The 12,430-nt window shown below is 37.2% G+C and overlaps 1 protein-coding gene across 1 annotated transcript in view; it reads right to left on the reverse strand.

Annotated features, from left to right (window-relative positions):
* The window catches only part of Gucy1a2 (guanylate cyclase 1 soluble subunit alpha 2), a 326,716-nt gene that overhangs the window by 292,494 nt on the left and 21,792 nt on the right, over positions 1-12,430 (reverse strand). Inside the window, exon 2 of the mRNA XM_028771399.1 lies at positions 2,899-2,960. Within this exon, the coding sequence (XP_028627232.1) occupies positions 2,899-2,960 (62 nt within the window). The remainder of the gene's footprint in view (positions 1-2,898; positions 2,961-12,430) is intronic.

Here is a 12,430-nt window from a genome sequence, read left to right on the forward strand (position 1 = left end):
GGTGGAGGTGGAGGAGGTGGAGGTGGAGGTGGAGGAGGTGGAGGTGGAGGTGGTGGTGGTGGAGGTGGAGGTGTAGGTGGAGGTGGTGGTGGTGGTGGTGGTGGAGGTGGTGGAGGTGGAGGTGGAGGTGGTGGTGGAGGTGGAGGTGGAGGTGGTGGTGGTGGAGGTGGAGGTGGTGGTGGAGGTGGAGGTGGAGGTGGAAGTGGAAGTGGATGTAGAGGTGGTGGTGGTGGCGGTGACAATGACGACAGTAGAGAGGGAAAGATTTATCACATAGCATGAATATTTTGGCATTCATTTTTCAAATAAAAACAATCTCTATGAATAAATACATGGACAACTGAAAAACAAATTAAAATATAGAATCATTGTGTAAAGATGAAGAGCCTCTGGCAGAAAAAGTTATATTACTCCACAATAAGATGCTCCATCCTCTTTGTGATCCTTTGAATGGATAGATGCTTCTAGCTCCAGTGCTAGGTTTTTGGAGGCTGCAAAAAGCCTCCAGGAGTTTCTATGGACTACAGTTACAAGAACTCAAGGAGTAGTATATGATACTTTTGATATTTGATGTGTAAAACAGATCAAAGGACACAGTTTTAAGGAAAGAAGAGGGAAAATTGATAAGCCAGAAGTTGAGGCCATATTGAGAAATTAAAAAGAGCTCATACTTAAACTGTCACCTCTCCTGCCTTAAATTCTCAATCTGTGGTTTCCAAATTACTCCAAGATTTGCTTATGAGAAGTGTAATTTTCAGAAAGTAGAAAAAGAATTTTCTTGTTAGGAATACATCTCCAAAAATATGGAAAATAATGCTTTGTCACACTTACTGTCTATTGTTTAAAATTCCCTTAAGCGTAGGAAACACATCAACTTTCACAGTTAGAAATAACTAAACTATTTTGTGAGGAGGAACAGCTCATAGGTGTGAAGACATTAATCCCCAGTGTTAATGATATCAGCTTTTCTCCTTTTTCAGTTTTTTAAAAGAGAAATACAAAGCAGACAGCCTTAAAGTCAAATAAAAACGTTAGAAAAGGAAGCTATACAATGAGAAGTAGGGACAAGGGAAGGCAGAGTCAAGAACGACAAATGCAATGAGACTGTAGCCACCTAGCTCCTTAGTCTCCATCAGCATCAAAGCAAATGAAGGCATTGGTGGCCCATATCCTATACAACATTCAAGCAAACAGGTTGATGGTCCATTTTAACCAAGTACAACATCAGGACACCTTGATATAGACAATTTATCCGTAGTCCTAATATTGTGTTAGACAGAAGAAAAAGGACTAAGAAAATACCATTTAGCCAATAAGAAAGGAGTCATCTCAGTCCATGTCAACATACATTCTGAGAAGAGTTATGGCATATAAAAGAGAACTCCACCCCACTAATGGCCAAGGGCTACTCTATTAGCTATCACAGTGAGGTTAATTATCTATTTCAATAGAAATATGAGTTCTTCTCCCAATTTGTCCCTATGGCAATGCAATTTGCTTCATAAATGAGAGCATCTTGACTTGATTTCTTGATTCTCAAGCAAAGACTAGCACTTATAATTTTTAAAACATTTTGACTTTAATCACTGGCATTACCATAAAAATATTTAGAATAATAATAACAAATATACAACACTTACTATAATTGACAAAGTGTTTAGGTATATGAACTAAGTTAAGCCACAGAGTATACTTTGAAAGTAGTAATTTCAATGAGTTAATGGTCTTATTTTAGAATGTACAAGGAAAGGTTAACTTGGCATTCTTTTGCTCCATTAAGATAAACTATTTTAAATCACTAATGGCATCAAATTAAAAGCCATCTCATAAGTTTAAATATGTTTTCCTTAACACTGCACTTCTGAGATTTAATGTGTCAAAGTTTCAAAGCAATTGCCACTGAATGACAATCAACATAATAATCAAGTGCCTGAACATGGCATTATGTGAGGCACTGAAATCACTTTCTATTCTTATGTCCCTCTGTTTTATTTTAATCACATTATATCCTAATTGTCAAAAATGTGGGCTATTAGGATTCCCATAATGTAAAATGATCCCTAATAATATTGCAAGGATTTCAAGAGTTTGGCTTTTTACAAGCCAGACCATTGCAGCACAAAGAAAATACTATCAAGGTATAGTGACAATATCCATTGTTTCTAATGTTAACTGATTTAATATGACAAGCTAGATTAATCACAAAAGTAAAAATTTTTTTTTGCTATTTACTAAACTGCTTTTTACTACAGTCAATCAAAAGTGAGTTTAGGCTTATTTATTTGGAGTTTTCTGACTGAAAAATTCTTTCACTGAAATAATATTACCTAATCATGACATCTAATTTGAGGATTATTTATACAACCATTATATTTTAATAAAATATTTCTGTACTGGTGAGGTCCTGATTTCTTACTTTTTGATATGAAGTGTTATTAATATATACAATTTCCAAATCCATTTTAGGAAATGAGCTGTAACGGAGAAGGCATGCAGCATATGTTCCTGGCTAAAACAAGACCCTTCTTTAAAGTTGATTACAGCCAAACTCTATGTAAAGGTTCAAGACCCCATTCGAAGCCTGCATTTGGTACCAACAATTCATTGGTAGTAGTAAAAGAAAATTATAAGATTCAGTCTTACAAATGGAAAATAAAAACATAAGAAAGGGGAAAAGTGTGAGGAAAACAGAAAAGAGAATTTTATTTTTCATTTAAAAGAAGAAAAAATAAAGCAAAGTATATTTTTACTCTAAAGTACTCTTATTAATCCTCACATACATGTTAACAGACACCTTAAAGTTGACTTCAAGAGAACACTAACTTATAAGCTCAACAGTTGCACTTGATAAATCACTTTGAATTTTTTCCATAAATAGCCAAAATCCATTTTACTCACCCGATAACTTGATGTTCATAATACTGCAATGTCCTCTTGAGAGTCATGTGTATCGTCTGAGGCTACAGTATGATAACAAGAATGAAAACACATTATCAGTTCATCAATATGGTTTCCAATCTGAGGACAGGCAGATTTATTTCATAAATGTTACTTTACAGATTAGTTCATTTTCTATCTGGTCATGTGTATTCCCCAGAGAAACTAAATGAGCCAGTCAGCAAATGCCCAGTTACCCAATGTTGAGTGCAATGGTCAATTATTTTGATGAACTATTAATGAGTATTAAGTAAAATAATGGCTGCAGTGGAAGGTTTGGAAGCAATGGGAAAAGGCACTACTGGAATGTGACTTGCATCCCTTCCCAGGCACTGTGTATAATCCCTATGAGATACTGACTAGCTGAAAATTCACACCTTATTTGTTCTTTCATGTTGTAATGGGACTTTCAAATGTAATCTGGAAGTAACAGTGAATTGAGTTAAAAATTTCAACTCTAAATTACATATTTTAAGTCTAAGGTTCTTTTCTTTTAAATTAGTTTTGTATGTCAAAGGACTGGTAGGATGGCTGGGATAAGACGGCAAGCAGTGACCCAGAGTCTATTAGCAATATTTCAAGTCAGCCCAACTTCCTGTGTGCCTCAAGAACTATCAAGCAGAGCATTGTCCTCATGTCTCCTGGATTGGCCACTAGTGCTTTGTGTTGCTTCCTCCTGTCTTCAAAAGAGATGTTTGTAGCTCATGAATGAATTATGTAATCTTCTCTCCCAATGGCAGGTTAAGATACTTTATTAATCCTAGATCAAGGAATTATTGTCAAATTTCTCAGAACAGTAGGGCCCCAAATTTTGAAAATCTATGTATACAAGTAAATTGGATACTAATATCTCAGAACATCAATTTTATTAGGGTGTTATGATAACTAAATTCTTAATGGCAAAAGAGTAAATCTTTAAAATAAAAATGTCCCGTAAATTCTAACATTTATACCCATAGATTATGCATCTCTTAGCTGCCATCAGAGAGGGATTTTAGTAGATTATTATGACAGACACCTATAGAAAATAGTCTGGTGAGGGCATGGTCAAGTCTAAATGAAACATAGGTATCATACCACCAACCCAAAGGCTCAGAGATCACAGTGGAAGAGGTAAGACAAATATTATTGGGACCAGAAGTAGTGAAACAGTATTTTCCAGATATGGCAGAGCTCTTGCATGAACATAAAGCAGCTATGATTGCCTGCACAAAACCTACAGCAGATCAAGCCAGCCAAAACCCTAGCATGTATGGGGAGGCTCTCATGAAATCCCACACCTATCTGAGGAGTTATTGGCAACTGATAGCTGCTGGTGGAGAAAAAAATCAGTTTTCTCCAGGGGTGTGCCTCCTGAGACCCTAACAATGGTCCAGTAGATGATCTGATGAAAGCCATAAGCATACAGGAAGGAGACTTTAGTGAACTTAGTGAAGTTCTATTGTTTTGTTTTTTGTTTGTTTGTTTGTTGTAAGTATATAATACTGTGAAGGAAGTGGGGAGAAGAATAGCAAATGGATTACATGGTAAAGGGGAGATTTGTTCAAACATATTATATCCATATATAAAATTTTCAATTTCTGTTGACTATAATTCTGAAAATATTTCTGTTCACTATAGTACAACAGAAATAAAGCCATTAAATGCTTAGCAAAATGTTGATCAATTATATCAAAGATAAACTTTAGGAAATATGGCAATAACATATGTTCTTCCATATTCAAGTACCACTACAATTTGGTAATGTCAGCAACAACTGCTAATGAATTCTAGAAAACTAGTATCTTTGAGAAGGTCATTTATAAAAAGATCCAGTGCCAACCTGGTTTAATAAGAAAGAGTTAATCAGTTCTTGATTCTAATTCTTCAAAGTGAATCTTTTTTTCATTTTTATTGGTTATTTTATTTATTTACATTTCAAATGTTGTTCCCTTTCCCAGTTTCCCCTCCACAAGCCCCCTATGCCCTCCTCCCTATCCCTGCCTTTATGAGGGTGGTCCCCCACCCACCCAACTATTCCTGCCTCAGTACCCTAGTGTTCCCCTATCCTGGGTCATCAACCACCACAGGAACAAGGGGCTCCCCTCCCAGTGAAGCCATAAAGGGCAATCCTCTGCTACATATCTAGCTGGAGCCATGGGTACCTCCTGTGTACTCTTTGGTTGGTGTTTTAGTCCCTGGAAGCTTTGGTGGGGTTGGTTGGTTGATATTTTTGTTCTTCCTATGAGGCTGCAAACCCCTTCAGCTCCTACAGTCCATGCCCTAACTTCTCCACTGGGGTCCCCACACTCACTCCAATGTTTGGCTGTGTACATCTGTATCTGTATTGGACCATCTCTGGCAGAGCCTCTTGGAAGAGCTATACCAGGCTCCTGTCAGTAAGTACTTTTTGCATCAGCAAGTGTCTGGATTTGGTGTCAGCAAATGGGATGGATCCCTAAGTGGGGTAATCTCTGGATGGCCTTTCCTTCAGGTTATGCTCAACTCTTTGTCTCTGCATTTTGTTTTGATGGAGGAATTCTGAATTAATATTTTTGAGGTGAGTGGGTAGCCCTATCCCTCAACTGGGGGCCATGCCTATTCACTGGATATGATCTCTACAGGCTATATCTCTCCTTTGTTGGGTATTTCAGCTAATGTCCTCCCTGTTGGGTTCTGGGATCCTCTTGGGTCCCTGGTATTTGGAACTTTCTAATGATTACTCCCAGTTTCTTTTTCCCACTGCTATACACCTACTTTCAAATCCCTGACCCTCTGTGCTTCTCCCCCATCTACTCCCATATCTTAACTGGCCTTTTTCCCTCCCCTTCCTCTCTCTCTCCCAGATCCCTCTTTCTCTCTGCTTCCCAGAGATTGTTCTCTTCCCCCTACTGAGTTAAAGATTTTTTTTAGAATTTAATGAAAATGAAGGGACAATATAACCAAACTTTTGGGACACAATAAAAGCAATGCCAAATAGAAAACTCATATCTCTGAGTGCCTCCATAAAGAAATTGGAGAGAGCATACACTATCAGCTTAACATCATATCTGCAAGCTCTAGAACAAAAAGAAGCAAATACACACAAGAGGAGGAGATGGCAGGAAATAATCAAACTCAGGGCTGAAATCAACCAAGTAGAAACAAAGAGAACTATACAAAGAATCTACAAAGCCAGGAACTGGAAATAAACAAGATAAATAAACACTTAGCCAGATTAACGAGAGGACACAGAGAGAGTATCCAAATTAATAAAATGAATCTTAAAAGCATATAATTTAAAGGAGGCACAAGAGATCTCTGGTAATTTTTACCTGGACCCAACCCACATTAGCTCTGCATAAGACATCCAAAATAAATTTGGTAATCTACCTTCAATTCTTCCGTACCTCCTTTTGTTGGCAATGTTTGCTTTAAAGCCAGAACTGAGTTTATGTAATAAAATAAAACAGGGGTACACACTGTGACATATAAGAGTATATATGTTTAGGTTAGAGTATCTCTTCACTGTAGAAGTTTAAGGCCTTGGACATACTCTTTACCTAGACAAAGCCAAGGCATGAGTTACTGTTAGAAAAAAAATCATATTCTAGGAATTCAAAGTGGAACATTGTGCCTACGTCTCTGATGAGATTTTGTTTGTTATAAACCTGTGCAGGGCCTGTGTATGCTTTCCACAGTTTCTGTGAACTCATTTGTACATCATCCCGGTTGTATTTGAAAGGCACTTTTTCCTTGGAGCCATCTATCACCTCTGGGTCTTACAATCTTTCTGCTTCCTCTTCTGCATAGAGTCTTTCATCTACACTAGAAAAAATTAAAAGATAAAGAAGATATCTTTATCTTTTTATTGAAAAATAAAGATAAAGGAGATATCAAACTAGTACAGAGGTTTTTACTAATCAGGGAAGAATCAAAGCAGAGTAAATACAATGGACCTAGGAAAGAAAAAATACTCCGAACCAAGAAATCATGAGGCATTTTGAGAAATCTAAAAAGTGGAGTAGACAGGGCTACTTAAGTGCTCATGAAAAGATGTTCTCACAACTAAGCCCCCTGAGAGGTCTCTGGTCCAGAGCCTGCAACTACCAGAATCATCTCATTTGTCCAAAAGAACAATTTTCCCTACACCAGGTATTTTTACATCATTTAAAGGTAAGTGTTTGGGAAAGGGTTTGTGCTGGTTAAAAAGCTGACTTTTGTTCTTGTATAAAGCAATTCCCTCCACTGTTGATAGAAGTCAGGCTTTTAGTTTACAAACATATTCAATGAATCATTCTTGCGGTACAAGCAAAAATCTTTCAGCTTGGTAAAAGTATTCACTTACTCATTCTTAACACAAGCTAATGGGTACATTACAGTGGCTTGAAAAATGAACAGAGGGGCTAATTGGAAGACATCTCCCAAATGGAGCTAAGGACAACCTCAACACCATCCTGACCCTTAGAGTGCCTCAGAAGTATGTATTCCATTCTGTTATCAGGTTTCATTTAATGGCCTCAATCTAATGTGTTACCAGTGAGAGATATATTCATATAGTCTCGTGATCTTTCTGTCTTGAATAAGCAGCATGAAATGAAGGACTAAAATATATATCCATAATGAGAGAGACTACTTTTTAGTCATGTTTTTACTTTGGTGAGATTGAGGAAACAACTCCCTTGGCTAAGTGCTAACTAAGCAATACATAGTGGCACACCCCAACTACTGAGTAGGCACAGAGACATGAGGATTGTCACTGGCCAACTAGTTTAGCTGAACTATAAAGGTACAGATACAGTGACAAACCCTGTCCCAAATAAATATAGTGAGTATTGGAGAAAGACAAGTGACTTTAACTACTGCCCTCCACACATATGCCTGTAACACACACACACATACATACACACATTCGTACACACACTCACACACACACGTTCTTGTATCACAGACACACACATTCATACATATGCCTGTACAACACGCACATACATGTTCACATGCTAGCATGCACCTATAGAACACACACACATACAAATAAGTCTGAATCACACACACATGCCTGAACTACATATACATACACACATATATAACTGCATGGCACATACATATCCCTGAACCACATACATAAACACCCATGCCTGTACCACACACATACACAAATATGTTTGCAACTTACACACATACACACACATGCCTGAATATCACACACAGACATACATACCTATACCACATGTACATATTTATATACAAACATGCTGGTTCCTCAGACACAAACATAAACAAATATGCTTTCAACTAATACACAGACATAAACACACAAACCTGAATCACACACACATACACTCATAACTGTACCACACAGACATGTAACACATACATGCTTGCATTACATACAGAGAGAGAGAGAGAGAGAGAGAGAGAGAGAGAGAGAGAGAGAGAGAAATTTCTAAAACACTATTAACTAAATGTTCATGTGTGCTACTGATGTAAGTCAGCATAGAAAATGGGGAAAGGCCCCATTCCTCTAACATGTTTTTCTTTATCTTTAAGAATAAACTTAAAAACATGATGTATAGTTTATTGTTTGACTTTAATGTCAAACTGAGTTCAAAATCAAAATCTGATTTATTAGTTACATCTACTTCAGCAGTTTAATTAAACCAACCAGGCAGCATACATCAGCTGATATGAGACCCTCAACACATATACAGCAGAGGACTACTGAGTCTGGACTCAGTCAGAGAAGATGGACCTAACTCTCAAGAGACTAGAGGCCCTAGAGAGTGGAGAGGTCTTGTGAGGTGGGGGTGGGAACATCCTCATGGAGATGTGGGGGAGGAGGTATGGGATGTGGAACAGTCAGAGAGAGGACTGGTACGGAGATAAAATCTGAAGTGTAAAAAAGAAGATTAAATAAAATTAAAAATATATACATAAGAATAGATAGATAGATAGATAGATAGATAGATGATAGATAGATAGATAGATAGATAGATAGATAGATAGATAGATAGATGAAATATATGAAATAAAGCAACATGCAACATGCCTGGCATATAGTAAGTTGATAAGTTGATAATAAATGACAGTCATTGCTTGTGCCAAACCGAAAAATATATTCTTGACCTCCACAGTCCCAAAATCTCTTGGAGAACAAAATGTGTGTGCGTGTGTGTGTGCGTGTGTGTGTGTGTGTGTGTGTGTGTATGTGTGTGTGTGTATCAAGCAACAACTGTAATATGTTGAAAAAGTATTACTAAGCAGACAATAGATATGATAGAGCTTTCTCTGCTATAGAATCATGAGAAGCTAGTAGAAAAGGAAAATAAGAAAATGACAATCTAACTTATAAATATTTTCATTCAGTCAGTTCAGTGAAATGGTGACTCAAGGTGTTTTCAACACTAAAACTAAAGTATGGCTAAAGCCAGATCTACAAATAGATGCACTTCGAAAGAGCCTAGCTAAGATCAAGACCTGTGGTAGAGATGCCATGAATTCTCTTTGCTTGATGCAATGAATGTATAACAAGTGATCTTAGCATTCTGTTATCTTACAGGTGAAAGATAAAAAGTACAAATGAGAAGGGAGATTGGAGAAAGGTTACTATCTTGAAAATACATTCAGAATGCTTTGATTTTTCTCTGCTTCCTTCTAATGATACTAGCCTCCTATTGTTTCAATTCCACATAAAGAAATGTGGCGAGGAAATGACCTGGAAAGAGAAAACAAACATATTTTCTGGAGCTCAGGCAGAAGATACCCAGATGCTTCCCCTTTGTGACAAGAGATATCTTTATCACTAGATTTGTGAGCAGGATTACTCGACCTTGCCAGCAATCCCTAACTCCACATACCAAAGTTTATGTTTGTAAAAGTTTACAAGATCCAAATAGACAGTTGTGAAACTCACACAACAGAGCTAGAGATACTGGCCCTGAATAATGAGAGAGGATGGTCCCAGCAGCTGGCTCTTGCATGCTCAGTTAGTCCTTCTGAGACTCCTACACAGTCCCTGCTCAGGATTCCATGCCAGATGGTACAGGGATCAGGCTAGAGGAAGAGTCGGTGTGTGTGTGTGTGTGTGTGTGTGTGTGTGTGTGTGTGTGTGTGTGTGTGTATGCGTGTGCATGCACAGGCAGCATAAATGACTTGTTAGTTGATGAAACTGCATCTTCATCTCATTTTTACAGAGATAAAGAAAGGTAAGCAAGGAAGGATACATTCTACAAGATCACACTGGCAATAACTTACTAAGGCACTGCAAGACAAGACTAGCTTCTAAATGTGTCTTATTTTACTAGAAATAAGGGCGTCTTATTACTAGATGCCCTTAGAAATCATCTGCAATATTTACATTCTATGATTCTTTTACTTGATATACATAACTTTTACATGATATAAGTAATTTTTCATTTTACAGAAATGTATAATTTTAAGTAAACAAACTGCTCATTTCTATTTCCCGACACATACACACAAGATATAGACATAATGGAAGCAACAGGATGGGCTTGAAGAATTACCCATAAATAACTATTTTATTTATTTGAATCTGATAAAATTATTTATCAGAATCAAAAACTAAGAGATAACTTAGTATACTAAATTACAAACTGTCTTGTTTTGTGCTTTTCAACTGTCTGTCCACCTTTGAGGAACTTTGCTAAAAAATATCAATGACTGAATGTTACCGCTAAAATTTCCTGTCCATCTCCTGTAGAGAAACCCAGCTTTCTCTAATGTGTAGTCAAGCCTGAAATAGTCTTCTCAAGCTTTGAGTATGAGAAACAAGACCAATATGTATATCCCAAAATGTCAGTGGTGAAAAGGGTTATTTCTTTATTTAAACATCAAGAAAAATGTCTGAGAAACATTCACTCACAGTTGCTAAATTCAAGCACTGTCACTAATGGATTAAAGCTAATATATGGTTTATGTTGATAACAGCTATGCTACTGGAATCATAAAATTTGGGAGGCTGTTTCTTCCATGCATGTGAGAGCTCAGTTCCGTGCTTACGTGAACATAGGTTACAACAGTTGGTACAATTACTGCATTTTATGACAGGCGGTGCACTTTCAGTCCCTCACATTTATTAACTCCTTCAATCTTTACATCATTATCCTGAAGTAAGTGTTGTTATTTTCCTCATCTCAACCATGTTAAAGCTGAAACACAGGTATTTCAAGTTTCCCTATGTCATAGGGGTAAAAAGAGCAAAGCCAGGGTTAAAACCCAAGGAATCTGGCTACAGGATACAAGAACACAGCCTTCAAACTATACTGCACTGTCTTAGTTAGGGTTTTATTGCTATTAAGATACATTATGGCCACAACAACACTTATAATGAAAATCATTTATTTAGGGCTTATAGTTTCCAAAGCTTATTCCATTATTGTCATGGTGGGGAGCATGGCAGCATGCAGGGAGCCATGGTGCTGGAGGAGGAGCTCACAGTTCTTCATCCTGAAGATAGCAGGAGACTGTATGCCATACTAGACATAGTACATGAGGCCTCAAAACCTACCCTCGCAGTGACACATTTCCTTTAATGATGGCTACTCCAACAAGGCTGCACCTCTTAATAATGACACTCCTTATAGGCTAAGCACTCAAGTATATGATCCTAAAGAACCCATTGCTATTCCAACCACCACATGCACTTAATACTTAGTATTTAGCTAAGCACTTTGCAGCATGAGCTTTTGTACTTCCTGACCTGCTTTAGTATTTCTGTACTCTAGTGAAATAGACAAGTGTTCTTATTATCACCTAAGGAAAGAGAACCAAAATCAAAATACTCAAAGAGGCAAAACTAATTAGAAAGAATACCACATACTTCTCTTTCCACATAGATAATAGTTCCCATTTCCTCTTCTAATAAATGGTTTTCAATAAGAAACTACTTACTAATGTCTAATATCAACATAAAATTAAAGAAGCACAATGCAATCAAGTTGTCTGTAGTTTTTCTTTGAACTGCACATTCTTATTTTAATAAAACTGTATTTTAAAAGAAATTAAGAGGTAAAAGCAAAACATTGAAGCCTTCTTTTCACTGTTCGTCAACATTCTCTCTCCCCTAAGCCTTCTCTGATTCCATAGTTTACTCTTTCTTCATCTTCAGGATACCCAGTATCTTCATCCTGCTTCTGATAACCCAAATTCCACCACCTTAGTCCAAGTCCCTGAAACTGGCAACCCCACAAACCATTCACTAGGTATTCGTTTTCTTTTTATCATTAAAATTTTAAATCTAAGATAGCACAGTCAATAATTAGCAAGCACAAATACATGAATTTGATCTCCATGCTAGTTGTAGTAGTGCACATTTATAATCACAAAGCTGGGAGGCAGAGATAGGAAGAAACCTAGGAGACACTGGTAAGCCAGCCTAACCTACTAGACAATGAGAAAACCTAGCTTCCTCTTCTCTTCTCTTCTCTTCTCTTCTCTTCTCTTCTCTTCTCTTCTCTTCTCTTCTCTTCTCTTCTCTTCTCTTCTCTTCTCTTCTCTTCTCTTCTTCCCT

The sequence above is a fragment of the Grammomys surdaster genome, unplaced genomic scaffold (genome assembly GCF_004785775.1).
Source record: "Grammomys surdaster isolate TR1022 unplaced genomic scaffold, NIH_TR_1.0 206, whole genome shotgun sequence".
In the NCBI taxonomy this organism is placed as follows: Eukaryota; Metazoa; Chordata; class Mammalia; order Rodentia; family Muridae; genus Grammomys; species Grammomys surdaster.